Source organism: Sturnira hondurensis, unplaced genomic scaffold (assembly GCF_014824575.4).
Source record: "Sturnira hondurensis isolate 20B ecotype Veracruz unplaced genomic scaffold, ASM1482457v3 Scaffold0018097, whole genome shotgun sequence".
Classification (NCBI taxonomy): Eukaryota; Metazoa; Chordata; class Mammalia; order Chiroptera; family Phyllostomidae; genus Sturnira; species Sturnira hondurensis.
This window is the reverse complement of record NW_028090728.1, coordinates 1,467,066-1,481,831: the sequence shown is the minus strand read 5'-3', so window position 1 is coordinate 1,481,831 and position 14,766 is coordinate 1,467,066. Positions and strand designations below refer to the sequence as shown.

Genomic DNA, 14,766 nt, shown 5'->3' with positions numbered 1-14,766 from the left:
CTGGTTGTAGACTGACGTTAGAGCCCTTCTAGATGTCTATCGATAGAGGACTGGGTGGGGGACTCAAAGGCCCCTGATGGGAGGGAAGTGGCCGTCCAAACTACCAGGGGCCCTCCACTTACATCCGCTGGGTGAAGTCATGATTCGGGGACACAAATCTGATCACACGCCTCCTGCTTAAAATTGTACATGGCTCCCAGTGTCACACAGGGAAAGTCTGAAATCTGCCACACGGCTCTCTGTGATCTGTGCTCAGGTGCCACAGGCTTGGTCCCCTCTCCTGGCCTCCATGCTCGCTGACTCTGGCCCTCGCCTTGTGCTGGCCTTTGCACATGCTGTTCCCTGTGCCATGACTGTCCCTCTCCTTCCCCAATACCTCCCAGGAGGGGATTAATTCTCACTCGTGCTGCAAGATTGAGCCTCAGTGGCTCCCAAGTCTGGGTGAGCGGCTTCTCCCAGGGATCCGATCTGACGGTTTCTCGGACTTCTGCACTGGCACTGACCCTGCTGAGGAGCCGCTGCCTCTGAGCTCTGGAGGGCAGGCACTCTGTCAGTTAGTCGTAGACCCTTCATTTGGTTCCAGGCATTTCCAAAACAGGAGGAAGAGCCGGGAGGAGAGGATGGGGCACATTGCCTGCAGGAAGTCTGAGCCAACCTGAAGCTGGCTGAGAATGGTGAGGGCATTCTAGGTGGGAGAAAGGCAGGGCAAAAGTGTAGAGCTGGGAGTCCTGGGAGACCCTCGGGCTAGGGCAAACCTGGCACACAGTGGCCACGGTGAAGGGGCAACACAGTCCTAGGGGCCAGGGTACCTGAGTCTTCCTGCTGGAGCTGCCACTGGAAGGTCCTCCTCAGCTGTCCGACCCTGTCTCCCTGTTCAAAAACTGGAGCCAGTCGTCACTGTGCCGTGAGGATTGGCTGAGGCAGTTCATGTGCAACACATTGTGAGCCCTACAGTGCTAAGCAAGTGTTGGTTGATGTTTTATTTTGAAAATTATTTCAAGGAGCCTGGATCAAATTGGTTTTGAGGCTTTGGAAGGTAGCTGGGGAGCTCAGACTTCCCTCCAGCTGCCTATGGGAAGCCCTTGGAAGCTGGCCAGCAGGAGAGGGGGTGTGTCTAGGTGGCAGGGTCAGTCAGGGTCAGGAGCAGCCACACACAGGCCTGGCCTCTCTGGTGTTGGTAAAACATCTGCCCAGCCACGGAGTGCAGGGATTGGCCATGTCCCCCTGCCAAGTGCCCCCCATCAGCTCTGAGTACAGAGGTCCGAAGTAGACACCACTTGTAACCAGGGCCATCAGTGGGATGGGAAGCATGGTCTCATGCCTGGGAGCCTGGGAGCTGACAACAGCTTTGCCAGCTTAGCAGGGACTTGGGAACCTGGACCACAGCCTGGAATGGGCCTTTCAGTCTGAGGGGCTGGCTTAGGACTGGAGCCATCTGTGATGGGTGGGGATGGATGGCCCTGGAGGGACTGTCCTGGAAGTCAGAGCCTCGTGGGGATTCCAGGCCATGACCAGCCTTATCTGGACCTCTGTTCAAAACTGAAAGATGCCAGCCAAATATGGAAGCTGCTGGGGAGCTGGCACCTCCCTCCAGCTCTGCCATCTCTGATCTGAAACTTGTCCCACTTCAAGGCCTGCTCCTCTGTCACCCAAAAGAGGCCTGAGCCCTTGGGCCCAGCTGAGTGGCACCTGAGCCCAGCCCTTGTGGCACCTGAGCCTTGGGAGAGACTATGGAGGAAAAAGCAGCTCTGGGGGGAGAGAAACAGAGAACGAGGGGTGATAGGAGTCGTGCCTCAGCCATAGCCTGAGACAGCTGTTCACCTTTGGGTAGAGATATTATGGAAGGAGTTGTGGGGGTGCTGAGGTGACCTAGTTGCTCACTCTCCAGGTGATGAGGTTGGGGGGCTCGGAGGGGCTTGGGAGGGAGAAGCGGGGAACAGCACCACTGGGTTCAGATGGTGGTGGCAGAGGATTGTCACCTCAGCCCCAGGATTCCAAGTCTGAGCTTGTTTCCCTCACTTTTCCCAGCCACTCACCCAGTAACAAGAAAGAGCCCTTGGGCAGTTAGGTGGAGGCCGAGGGAGTCAGATAGCTGGTCCTCCCGGGGAAGGTACGGTGGCTGGGGAGCTGCAGCAGGCCACCGCTGGCTAGGGCGGCCGGGTGATGCCCCTCCCATGGCCTGGGCCTTGCTGGCAGAGCTAGAGGCATCCGGGTGTTTGTTTCCCAGGAGCACAGAGAAGGGAGAGACTTCAGACAGCAGGACCGGATGGGGAGAGATCCTGTGCTCACCAGCACCCCTTGTGCCAGGCTTCCTGGTGAGGGCCAGCTGCCCCATGCCCTTTGGCTGTTTCCAGGCCAGTAAGGCAGAAGAAGAGCGGGACAGTTCCTCAGAAGGGAACTCTGGAGTCACCGAGCCCCCCTCCACTTACACATCAGGAACCTGGGGCCCAGAGAACGTCAGTGATTTGCTCAAGGTCACACAGCAAGCTGGGCCGGAACCATCCTGATTCTACACAGACTGGCTGGGCCAAGTTTTCTTCCCCTCTGAGGCAAGTGACTGAGATACAGCAAGACCACACACTCTTTTACATGCTTGTTATCATAGCTGACATGAGTTCTGCCACCTAAGGAAACTACAGAATGTAGTGTGGCAGTCCGCCTGGATGGCTTTGGATTCCAGCTATGTGCCCTGGACAAGTGATTTAACCTCTGGCCTCAGTTTCCTTTTGTGGAACACAGTACCTCCTTCAGATTGGGTTGTCCAGTGGGAGTTTGTGTGCATGCTTAGAACACTGCCTGTGGGCAACAGTGTGTGATATGTTTGCTTGCATAAGGGAGGGAGTGGGAGCACCTGTGTAAATGTGCATGAGTGTGAGGGCCTTGGTGCACAAGCAGTGTGTTTGTATTGGAGTATTAATGAGCAAACACATATGTGAACCTGTACACACCTTGTGCACGTACATGAGTTGGGGGTGTATAGAGATAACAGCAGTGAAGGTGAGTGTGTACACAATATGGGGAAGAGGGAGTATTTTCACCCTTCATGTGTGTGAATTCACATGGGAGGTCGTGAAAGGGGGTGACTAGACAGGTGACTGAGTATATATACTTGCCTGTGTAAAGCAGCTCCTGCCTGCATCAGGAGACTTGGAAGCCTTCCCAAATGGGGTTTCAGTCTGAGAGACTGTATTTTTGGCTACTGAAGCTGGTTTTTCCAAAAGTGACCTCACTCCCTCACCTCCTTCCAGCCCAGGAGCTGGAGCCAGAGCACAGGTGAGTGGCCTGGGCTGGGCCTCCAGAACCTGGCCCACAGGAAGGAAGGAGCCTGGTGTTTGTTGGGGGAATGAATGGACAAATGGATGAAATAATGAATAAGTTCACCTGCAGGGCCCAAAGTTCACACCATCCCCAAAGTTCACACTGCCCAAAAGAGACGGACGCAATTCTAAAAACCACAGAGCCCTAATAAGAACTTGGCTTTTTTAAGCATATAGTTAAAGCCCAAAGTTCACACCATCCCACAGCTCAAGCTCCTGAAACCCAGGACCACCCTCCCACCCGGTCCCTTCCCTGTCGATTCTGTTCTCACTGAAGTCCTCTCTCAGCCCCCAGATGCACCCAGGGGCCTGTCTACCTTGCAGGGCTGGGCCTGGCTCACTATGGCCTTTCCTGTCCCCATGAATTCCTGGGGTAGGTTAGAGCCCCATGGAAGGCCTGCATGTATTCCTCACCCTCATTGGGAAACAAGAAGCCCCCTTTCCTTTCCAGAGAGTGTGGTCCCCGTGCAGGTTCACTGGGCCAACCTACCTGTCCACTCGTATGGGGGGTTACTACCAGCCTCAGGGACTTGGCATGGATCTGGCCCTTTGACCTTGGGGGACCTCCCTCCACATCGGAGCAAATACATCAAAACAAGTGTTGCCCATAGCCCACATTTTTCCCATGAATTTTTAAAAGAGGATTTAAGTAATGTTTACAATGTTGAGTTTGATAAGAACCAATTACTACTGTGTATAAACACTTAACAGCGAGGTCCTGACACCCCAGCTCAGTGGGTGTTTGTGGACTCTGACTTCATGGAAGACAATGACTGCTGAGTTCGCTGGATGACATCATATGAGGGGTAGCTGATACTGAATTAAGAAGTATTACTTTTAACTTTGAAGTTTTCTTTTTGTAGATTTGAGACTCTTGTTTTCTCATTGGGTTACAGTCACCCCCAGAGACTAGAAGCGCTCACAAGCCTGTGGAGCCTAGTGGATATGATGGGGCCGTCCATGCCTGACCCCCACAGCTAGCCTCCCTGGACAAGCCCTTCTTCCCAGAGCCCAGGAGGGGCCCCGAGAGTGAAGGGCAGGTCCAGGCCTTTCTCCAGGAGCACAGCTCTGGGCGAGGGGTTGCTCCCACCCTCCCCTCTGCCAGCCCCTCATGGTGAGGCCCCTCATGTGCCCAGGCCTGTAGCCTGGCCTCCCACCCACCTCCAGCCCTGCCCTCCTAACCTGTTGTCCACGCAGCAGCCAGAGTGACCAGTGCTGACCTCTTGGGTGTGCTGACACTGGTCAGTGACCACTGACCACTGGTCAGTGTCGCCACTTGGGGCCAGTCTGCAGAGGGCCTTGTGCCCAGGGGGCAGTGCTTTGCAGTCGCAATCTGGAAATACTTTATAACCGGAGCTTTGAGTTTGTATGGAGCAAGTGCCCTCCCTCCCTGTTCTTATCTTTTCCTGTCTCCATGGTGACTCACCACTTCAGCTTGCCTGCATCCCAGCCTCTGCCAGGGATTCTGAGCCTGGCTCTGTCCCTTCCTCCTCCAGAGCCCTGGTTCCTGCAGTCCTATCTCCTCCCCCTGGGGTGAGTCCAGAGGCAGCCTCCTCTTTCCAGACTGTCACATCTATTTTTCAGCTCTGACGAGTTGGCTGCTCAGGGGAGACCATCCCCCCACACCCTCCACCTGTCAAAGCTCAGCAGCCGTTTCAGTCTTACTGCTGCTGAAGGCCCCAGGGGCCTCTGTCCTCGGCTCTGGACCTGCTCCTCGCTGCCAGCCTCCCATGCCTCGGTCTGCCTTGTCCGTTATCTCCTTTTGTCACTGGTTTGGCAAACAGGCAAGTCTTCTCAGATTTGGGGAAAGGAGTCGGGTGGGAAGGGGCTGCCTAGGGATGGGGTGGGCGTGCAGACGGGGTGGGTGTGCAGACAGGGGTGAGAGTCTGCTAAAACCTGAGATGAAGACAGACATCTGGGTTCCTTTCAAAATGACGGGGTTTTTTGTTGTTATTTTTTTCCCAAAATTTCCTCTCCAAGGAGAGAAAGCAGAGCTTCATGGGAAACCACAGCAACAGTTGGTAAGTGGCAGGGCCTGAGGGCAGGACCCCGGCAATGGGTCTTGTAGGTCTCTTAGTCCAGGAACATGAGGCTGTGGCTGTCCCAGGGGAGGGAGCTCAAGGCTGGATCTGCCAGGATTGGAGGCGGGTGGGGAAATCGGGTGGGTGCTGAAAGGAGGCTGATTCCAGCCCAGTGGGAGAGTGGAAAGAATGTTATAAGGACCAGAGCCTTCTGCCCTACCAGCAGGGGGCTCCCACACTCTCCCTGCAGTCCCACCTCCCGTGTGTTCAGGTCGCTGTAGAAGGCTGTAGAAGGGATCACTCATTAAGCTGTCCAGACGGGTCAGTAACTCCTTGCGGAACCGCTGGCAGCAGGAGGCTGTGGGTGAGGGTTTTCTTGGGCACTTGTGCCAGACGCAGGGCAGTGTGCATGCTCAGCACCTGCCCAGTGCCTGGCACGAACTATCTCCTCAGATCCCTCCATTGGCCCCACAAGGCAGGCGCTGCTCCCCTTTCCTCTGGTCGGTTAGGACACTGGGGCCCAGATCGGGGGAGAAACCTGCCCACAGTTGTACCTGGTGGTACGTCAGAGACAAGTTTCATCCGTTCCAGGCTGCCTCCCTCCCCGGGTTCCTCTCCCCAGGCTCTGCTGCCCCTACGCTGGGGTCCCCAGGTTCTGGGACGCAAGCCAGAGAGGAACGGGAAGAGCAGGCAGAACGTGGCTTCCCTAGGCACAGCCTGATGGCTCAATTCCTGGCCTCAAATGACCCGTGCCGCCCCGCAGGTCCCACACACCATTCCCCAAGTTGGAGCTGGGCCTGGGGTCCCGGCCCGTGGTGCCTCGCGAGATCCCCGCCTGCGGTATTTGCCTGGAGCGGCTGCGCGAGCCGGTCTCGCTGGACTGCGGCCACGACTTCTGCGCTCGGTGCTTCAGCACGCACCGCCCGCCGGGCTGCGAACGGCCCCGCTGCCCTGAGTGCCGCGAGGCTTGCGCGCGCAGGAAGGGCCTCCGCGGTCTTCGTGACAAGATGAAGGGCCTGCTGCGGAGGCCACCGCCCTCCGCCGCGCAGGTCTGGTACCAGGCCTCCTACAGGTGGGGCGAGGGTGGTGTGGGAAGACCGGGTCTGATCCGAGCGCGGGGCGTGTAGCTCTGACCTCATTCTAAGATGTCGGTGTGAGAAAGGGAGCTTGGGGCCGGACACACTCCAGACTTAGGCCCCGGCAGACACCGCCGGGAGGCTGGAAGGCCCTTTTCTCTCCCGGCCAGGAGGCCTGTGCCCCTGCAAGGACGGAGCCCCTGCTGCTGGTGCGCATCAGCGCCTCCGGAGGCCTCATCCTGCGGATGGGGGCCATCAACCGCTGCCTGAAGCACCCCCTGGCCAGGGATACCCCCGTCTGCCTCCTTGCTGTGCTGGGTGAGCAGCACTCAGGAAAAACCTTCCTCCTCGACTGCCTGCTCCAGGGGCTGCCGGGCCTGGTGAGGACGGGCTCACGCAGGGGCTGGGGCAGGCTGGGACAGCTTGGCTTTGGGAGCAGGATGGGGACTGGATGCATCCACCAATGTTCTCTGGCCTGCAGGAGTCCAGCGAAGGCGGCTGGCTGAGAGGAGAGGGCTCCGTTCAGGGGCCCAGATGGGGCGCCAGCAGCCTCAGCAAGGGCATTTGGATGTGGAGCCACCCCTTCCTGCTGGGGAAGGAGGGAAGGAAGGTGAGGGGAGGAAGGGCAGGGAAAGTCAAGAGTGGGTCAGGGAGGAAGGGAAGAGAGAGCAGAGATGGGAAACAGGGAGGAGGATGGCAGTGAAAGCCCTGGGGCAAGGACAAGAAGACGGGGTGGCCAGAGGTACTGAGGCAGGCTTGACCCCTTCGTTCGTCCCCTGACACTGCACAGGTGGCTGTGTTCCTGGTGGACACGGGGGACGCTATGAGCCCTGAACTGAGCCGGGAAACAAGGACCAAGCTCTGTGCCCTCACCATGATGCTGAGCTCCTACCAGGTGGGGGCGCTGTGATCTGGTGTCCTGCTCCAGCTCAGCTTTTTGCAAACCTGGGACATCTTGGCTGGGTCTAGCCCTGAGAGCACAGGGGCCTGTCACTGAATCTGGAAGGCTTTTGTGTGCAGGTTCTGGGGGTGCCCCTGCAAAGGAAGGATGCCCCCAGTTGGTGAAGGTGGGAACATCGCTTGTTCTAAAGGTGGGTGGAAGTTCCCCCAGGGGAGGGGGGGCAGTTGAAGCTCTGCAGGATCACTCCCTCTCCTGCCTTCCATCCCTAACAGCCAGCTGCTCTGCAGGCTGTGGAGACCCCTGGCTGGGCTCTCCAAGGTCCCAAGACCCACAGCCGGCCTGAGCTTCTTCCTCACTGAGGTCTTCCCAGTATCTCTTTGCCTTTGCAGACCCCCTTCCATCTTGTTCTCCTTGGTTCCAGATCCTCAACACTTCCCAGGAGCTGAAGGACACAGACCTAGAATATCTGGAGGTGAGGAGACATCTGGTGTTGGGGTGTCCCCGTCCCTGTCTTGACCATGAAGCTAGGGGACCAAGCCAGTTCTGGCCCAGGATCCCATACTTGGAGCTGGGTTGATTGGTGTGAGGCAGAGGATGCAGCGCAGACACCTGGTTGGCAGGAGGCTGGAGAGGCCTGGAGCTGGGAGCTGGGAGCTGGGTTACACACTGGGCCCAGTGTGGAAGGGAGGTGTCGACCCTGAAGAGGCCTAGCTGTGACCTTTATTGTCCCATCTCTAGATGTTTGTCCATGTGGCCGAGGTGATGGGCAAGCATTATGGGATGGTGCCAATACAGGTGAGATGCCTATTTCTGGACTTGTCACTCAGACCCAGACACCCCTTCCCCCAGCTGCTGGTGTCAGGACTTCTTCTCTTCCAGCACCTGGATCTCTTAGTTCGTGACTCATTCCTTCCCAGCAAGGCAGGGCAGGGGCATGTGGGTGATGTCCTCCAGGTGAGTGTGCAGAGGGAGAGGTGAGGGGGAAGGGGGTGGACATGTCAAGATGAGGGATCCTGTAGGTAAGCTAGGAATGGGGTTGGACCACTAGCTCAGAGATCTCTTCATCTGTCTCTCAGAAATCTGGCAAATACCCCAGGGTTCGGGAGCTGCTACAAGGGCAGCAAGCCCGCTGCTACCGCCTGCCTGCCCCAAGGAGACGTTGGGCCAGTGGAGACCAGGGAACCCCGGGCAGTAAGTGTTCCCAGCAGCAAAGGCCTCCTCAGCTTGCACTCCTCTGGAGGGCCAGATCCTTTGCACACTGGCCCCTGTCTCCCAGCCTCTGATACCCTTTCTCCCCACCAAAGCCCAGTCCAGCTCAGTCCCATCTCCTCAGCATGAGAAATCTCTTCTGCAGACACAGAGGATGATTTCTGTCATCTGCGAGCCTACATTGCTGATGTGTTGAGCACCGCCCCCCAGCACGCCAAGAGCCGTTGCCCGGGGTACTGGAGTGAGGGACGCCCTGTGGCCAGAGGGGACAGCCGCCTGCTCACAGGGCAGCAGTTAGCTCAGGAAATCAAGGTGTGAAAACTCTCTGGAGACCCAGGAGAGCCTGCTGGCTCTCTGCCCTCCCTGACCCCTCTGATGATGTTTCTGCAGAACCTCTCGGGCTGGATGGGGAGGACAGGGCCTGGCTTTGCCTCTCCGGATGAGGTACAGAGCTTCCCCAAAGGACCCAGGGGGCCAGGAGGGAGGCGAGCTGGTGCACCCTGGGATACGGGGAGGAAGCGGGAGGCAGCCTGGCTTTTCCTGTGGTCAGATGGCTGCCCAGCTGCACGACCTGAGGATGCTGGAAGCTGCCAAGAAGGAGTTTAAGGAGTATGTGCGGCAGCAGGTGAGCCCCCAGGCCTGCACAGCAGCCAGGTGTCCAGCCAGGGGAGTCCATAGTGGGAGAGGGCTCCGAGTCTCCTGGTCAGGGCTCCTTCTTTCTCCTCCTGGCATAGGATATAGCTACCAAGCGCATATTCTCTGCACTCCGAGTCCTGCCTGAGACCATGCGGAACTTCCTCTCTGCCCAGAAAGATGCCATCCTGGCTCGCCACGGAGCAGCCTTGCTGTGCCAGGAGAGGGATCGGGCTTTGGAGGCCCTGGAGGCCGAGCTGCAGGCAGAGGCCAAGGCCTTCATGGACACCTACACCATGCGCTTCTGTGGCCACCTGGCTGCTGTGGGGGGTGCTGTGGGGGCTGGGCTCATGGGCCTGGCTGGTGGTGTAGTGGGCGCAGGCATGGCTGCAGCGGCACTGGCTGCGGAGGCTGGGATGGTGGCAGCTGGAGCTGCGGTGGGAGCCACAGGGGCCGCTGTGGTTGGAGGTGGCGTGGGTGCTGGTTTGGCTGCTGCTGTGGGCTGCATAGAGAGGGAGGAGGAGGAGAGGGTTCAGGAGGGGGACCGAGAGCCCCTGCTCCAGGAAGAGTAACAGCCCCCAGGAGACAGTAAAAGGAGGGAGAGATTCAAGGGGTGAAGGAAGGAAGTGGGGAGGGAGTGATGTTCCGAGGACCCCCAAGTTCCACTCTGCCCTGGTGAACACCCAGTGTCTGGGCAGCTGACTGAACCGAAGAACCCAGGTGGCCCCAGGAACCTGGATGGTCGCAGGGGCCAGGAGGCAGTACTTAGGGTGGTAAATAGGATACAGGGCCTATTTTTGGTTGCAAATAATTGCTAACTGCCACTGACCCAAATGCACTTGACCGCAGTGTCTCCCACCAGGAATAAGGCTCCACCCTCCCAACTGTAGCTTATTTTCCCAGGACGGTAGGAAGGCTGAGTGACCTGGAAGGTCTCCCCTTGGGTGAAGAGAGCCTGTCCTTTCACAGAAGGGAGCAACCCAGTTGAGTGTCCTTGGTGTTCAGGATCGGGGAGCACTACTGAGGGGCTGGGGACGGGGGTGGGGAGCAGCAGACAAAACCAAAGACTCTGTGTGAGGTGGACAGTGGCCCAGCCCCCAGAGTGGGGACACTTGTCCCTGTGACTCTCCCTAATGCCACCAGCAGGACAAAGGCGGTGCCCCTCCTCCTGAAACCCCAGAGAATCTGTGTGTGGGCCTTGAACAGGGTCTCCTGGCTGTGCCCTTGGTTACACCTGGCCAAATGCATAGTGCCTGTTGTTTTTGTGGAATGCCATCCCAGCAATGGGTTAAATGCCAAAACATCCCACCTGTGACTGTATGTGGAGCCCAGGCAGACGGCCCTGGGCCAGCCTGGGATAGTCCTGTGAGCATCCACAAGGGAGATGGTGCGAGGTGACATGCCCTGCTCTGCCTGTGAGAGGGCCCCTCCGTTCCACATTAGCAGGGGGCTAGGTACAGCCCCCACAGGGAACCTGAGGGCTCAGGGCTCCTCCCAGGGCTTGGGGAAGTCCTACTAGGACAACTTCTAGGCCATTGAACTGCAAAGGGTTAATAGGCACGTTATACAAAAAATAAAATGTGTGTGCTTGAATGTTAGATTTCCAGTAAATTATTGAAACAGTGTTTGAATTCAGCTATCAGAGGGCTTTGGGGCAGGAGGAGGTGAACCAAGATGTTCTGTTATGGGGACTCACAGATGGGAAGAGGACAAATGAAAATTCGAGAGATCTGGGAGCTGAGTGTCTGAGGTCCCTGCTTGGAGGATTGTAGGAGGGCTCAGGCCACAGGCCAAGGGCTCTGTCACCTTTGCAGGCTTGTCTCCTAGGACTTGGGGTCCTGCTCCCTGAGTCTCTCCTGCTTCAGGCAATATCTGCCCTGGCAGGAAGAGAGCATGGAGGCAGAGATGGGAAGTCCTTGCTGAAGCTATGGAGAGAGGAGGGGCCCAGGAACACTGCTGTGGGTTCACTCAGACTCCCCATAATTTCAGCAGTGGTCAGTGTCCAAATCCCAACTTGCACAGGTGTAAACACAGGGAGAGCAAGTCTCAGTGAAGGCCCCCCGCTGGCAGACAGTGAAAGCAGAGGAGTCCTGAACCCCTGGTCCCCCTCCGGCGTCCCTCCACAGATGCTGGAAGAGGTTTTGTGAGACTGGGCTGAACGGAAATGGAGGTGCTCCTCCTTGGTGATGTCTTACCCCAACCCCAAACCCACTCCAGCTCTAAGGAGCAGTGTTGGGGGACAGAGGCAGACAGACGTAATCTGGTACACATGGCTCGACAGGAGAAGTTGCTGTTAGTAAGCTGGGGACAAAATAACGATGCAGAGAAATCTCAAAGCCAGGGTGGAGGGCAGGTGGGGTGAGGACCAAAGGCTGAGGGTGGCTGACATCTGCAAACAGAGCCCGAGGCAGGCCAGCACCCTCACCCCGGAGGTCTTTGTCAAGAGAGCCTCCTGAAAGCCTCTCGTGAGGCCCTTCCGCCATCATCTGGTGGACACAAGAGCTGCAGACCTCCCAGACTTTGGGGCTGGCAGGTTCAGGACTCGGTGGGGGTTGGAGACGTTAAGAGGAGTCACAAGCCCTGGCTGATGTGGCTCATCTGGTTAGAGCATCATCCTGATATGCCAAGGTTGTGGGTTCAATTCCTGATCAGGTCACAAACAAGAAACAACCAATGAACAACAAAGTGATGTTTTCTCTCTCTCCCCCGCTTCCTCCCCGCCTCTCAAATTAATACATAAAAAAAATTGCCCCAGTTGGTGTGGCTCAATGGATTGAGTGCCAGCCTGTGAACCAAAGGGTCACTGGTTCATTCCCAGTCAGGGCACATGCCTGGGTTGCAGGTCAGGTCCCCAGTAGGGGGTTAGCGAGAGGCAACTACACAATGATGTTTCTCTCCCTCTCCCTCTCTTCTCTCTAAAAAAAAATTTAATAAATAAAAAAATTAAATAAATTAATTTTATTTTTTAAAAGATTTTATTTGTTCATTTATAGATGGTTCACAGGCTGGCACTCAGTCCACTGAGCCACACCAGCCAGGGCAATAAATTTTAAATTATAAAAACAAGAAAAGAAAAGAGACCCAGAGAACCTTAGACTCTTCCACCATGCAAAGACATAGTCATCCATGAGCCAGGAACAGGCCCTCATCAGCTCCTGTTGCTGACAATGTTGGTAGCAAAATGGCAACAGTCATTACTGGCAAAATTGGACTTCAGTTCCAGAGTTTGGCAAGTAAAGAATTCAGAGTCATAAACTCAAATTGTAAGAGAAAGTTTATTTAGAAAGTTACAGAGATAGTAGGAGTGAACCAGCTGGGCTGCGTGGGCTCAGGAAACAAGTTACAGAAGCAAAAGAAGGGGTCCCAGGGCTTAGGAGAGAGAAAGGCTGAGACCTGCATGGCGGGGTTGGGGGTGAGCGGGGGCGCTGCTCTCCCGGGAGAGGGGAGAGCAAGAGTGTAGGGTCCTTCCTCTTGTGGATTTTAAGGGCTGGGACCTTAATGTCTTACAAGGAGGATCTCAATAGAATATTCATCAGCTTTATGCTGATGTGCTCAAACGAGATTTATTCCCCCCAACTTCATCCCTCCTTGGGTGTGGTTGGCACCAATGGCCCCAACTGGATTTCTGTGATCCCTCTCCCTGAGGTGTTGCAAGCTATTTACTCTCTGGTTTGGGAGGAAAAGTTTATACTTTACTTTTTTTTACGGTTTTTTTTTTTAGCTTTTTAAAAACTTGATTTGGGAGATAGAAAAAGAAATCAATTTGTTTACTTATTTGTACACTTATGGTCACATACAAGACCCTTGTATGTATCTTGACCGGGGATTGAACTCACAACCTTGGTGTTTCAAGATAATGCTCTAACCAACTGAACTACCCTGCCAGGGCACTAAACCATTTTCCCTTAGATATCTTTGGTTTAAGATAAGATTTTGCAATTTACTAGATGACTGTAAACTGCTCGGCCATTTACCTCTCTGTCCCAGTTTCCTGGTTCCACTCGTCCTGGTGACTGGCCTGTCTCATTTCCACTTTAATCTTTTGTCTGGCTTGCATTCTTTCCTGCTCAAAACCAAGAACCACATTAGGTTGGAGTCCCACTAGGGACTCATTTCTCTAGCATCAGGAAGTCCTGATGCCACTAGTAAGCAGAATGTAAAAATTTACCTGTGGCCTACATTTATTTTACACACTGTGTGAAGACTTTCTTATTTGCATTTTCACATGATTAACTATTTGAAGATTATTTTGTAGTTACTCACAAAGTCTTAGAGATCTGATCAGAGCACTAGGGAGTAGGGAGCCGCAGTAGGAGGTTGCCCGAGGCAATGGTAAACAGTGTAGGACAGGATTGGCTAAGGAGCTGAATACCTCCTGAGCGCATGGAATTATGGGGAGAAGATTTGAAATAAAAAGAGGGCAGAGACCTCTTCCTTGGGCTCTCTTCCTTGAGGATGCCTGGATGATCATGCTGCAGCTGCCTGCCTTTCCCAAAGGACAGTATTTTAGATGGATTTTGAATGGGAGAAGAACTCCGGGCAGGGCCCAGGATCCGGTTGGCCTGGCAGAGGATGGCAGGTTTACTCTTGGGGTGTTTTCAAGGGGACAAGCTCTGAGGCAGAAGCTTGACGTTCTTCCAAAATGGTGTAGCTCTTGTATCTTATGTTGTTTCAGTTTATAAACTAACCCTATAGAAATAAGATAATTAAAATCTAACAGGGAAGATGATAGGAGAACTCAGGTGTTAAAGATTTTAGCCTTATAGGCTTAAGTGATTCAAGCTGTAAGTGGACTAAAGCAGGTGGAGAGCTGTTATTCCAAAATTGAGTAGCTTTTGGATAAAGACTCCTTGCCTTTATTATCAAACCTTTGCCTCCTAGAGGGTGGTAGCAGGCAGAAGGAAGAAGGACCCCACTTACTGTTTGCTAACATGACCCAATTGTAGCCTAAGGAACAGCATACCTTATTTTGCCATGTATAATGCACACTTTTTTGCCCAAATTTTTGAGGCAAAAATAAGGATTCACATTATACATGGGTACTGCCTGAAATACCTTGTATCTGTTCTTGTGTTTTGTAATTATTTGTTATATAACATTTATCATACCGTAATATGTTAAAAATAAATGTTAAAATGCCTTTATAATGCAAAAAACAAGTATCTAAATATAAATAAATAGAAAACTGAATTTAAAAAATTAAAATCAAAGATTTTTTTCCTGAAGTTTGGGAAAAAGACATGGGTGCACATTATACATGGCAAAATACAGTAACTCCAGAGCCTGACAAGCTAACATGTTTTTCTTCTAGGACCCAGTACACTTGTCCTGCATGCCCTTCAATTGCACAAGTAACCTCACACTTACATGATAATGTACACCTTTTGGTCATTGATCTAACATCCAAATAATATTTTTCAGGTGCAAAATATAGGCACCCATTGCCATTTTCATTTAGTATTAAAGGCTTATTATGAGGTTCAGAGAGGTACAGATTCAGTTTCCAATGTTACTGTTTATGGCTAGTTTTTGAGTCTTATGGACAAACTCACCTTATAGGCCATTTTTCTCATCAGTCCCAACCAGCTGTTACATGACAATGGTAGGGC

At 54.3% G+C, this 14,766-nt stretch overlaps 1 protein-coding gene across 4 annotated transcripts; it reads left to right on the top strand.

Annotated features, from left to right (window-relative positions):
• Positions 1-4,725: 4,725 nt before the first annotated feature.
• On the top strand, positions 4,726-10,750 carry RNF112 (ring finger protein 112). 4 transcript variants are annotated; one of them, XM_037068834.1, is made up of 14 exons: positions 4,727-5,101; positions 5,298-5,338; positions 6,102-6,387; positions 6,585-6,794; positions 6,896-7,024; positions 7,205-7,309; positions 7,737-7,787; positions 8,054-8,110; positions 8,195-8,269; positions 8,392-8,506; positions 8,670-8,836; positions 8,915-8,968; positions 9,075-9,149; positions 9,259-10,750. In XM_037068834.1, the coding sequence occupies exons 1-14, from the start codon at positions 5,048-5,050 to the stop codon at positions 9,727-9,729; spliced, it is 1,890 nt and encodes a 629-aa protein (XP_036924729.1). In that variant the 5' UTR covers positions 4,727-5,047; the 3' UTR covers positions 9,730-10,750. The 4 variants fall into 4 exon arrangements, with proteins under 4 accessions (XP_036924730.1, XP_036924731.1, XP_036924729.1 ...); XM_037068835.1 differs by lacking the exon at positions 8,054-8,110 and having other exon boundaries at positions 4,726-5,101; positions 8,165-8,269; XM_037068833.1 differs by having other exon boundaries at positions 8,054-8,269.
• Positions 10,751-14,766: the final 4,016 nt, after the last annotated feature.

Excerpts from the sequence above, each read along its gene's own strand:
- RNF112 (XM_037068833.1), top strand. The coding sequence starts at position 5,048 with ATGCCTCGGTCTGCCTTGTCCGTTATCTCCTTTTGTCACTGGTTTGGC. Across the intron at positions 6,388-6,584 it reads CACCGCCCTCCGCCGCGCAG|GAGGCCTGTGCCCCTGCAAG; the intron begins GTCTGGTACCAG and ends TCTCCCGGCCAG. Across the intron at positions 8,507-8,669 it reads AGACCAGGGAACCCCGGGCA|ACACAGAGGATGATTTCTGT; the intron begins GTAAGTGTTCCC and ends TCTCTTCTGCAG.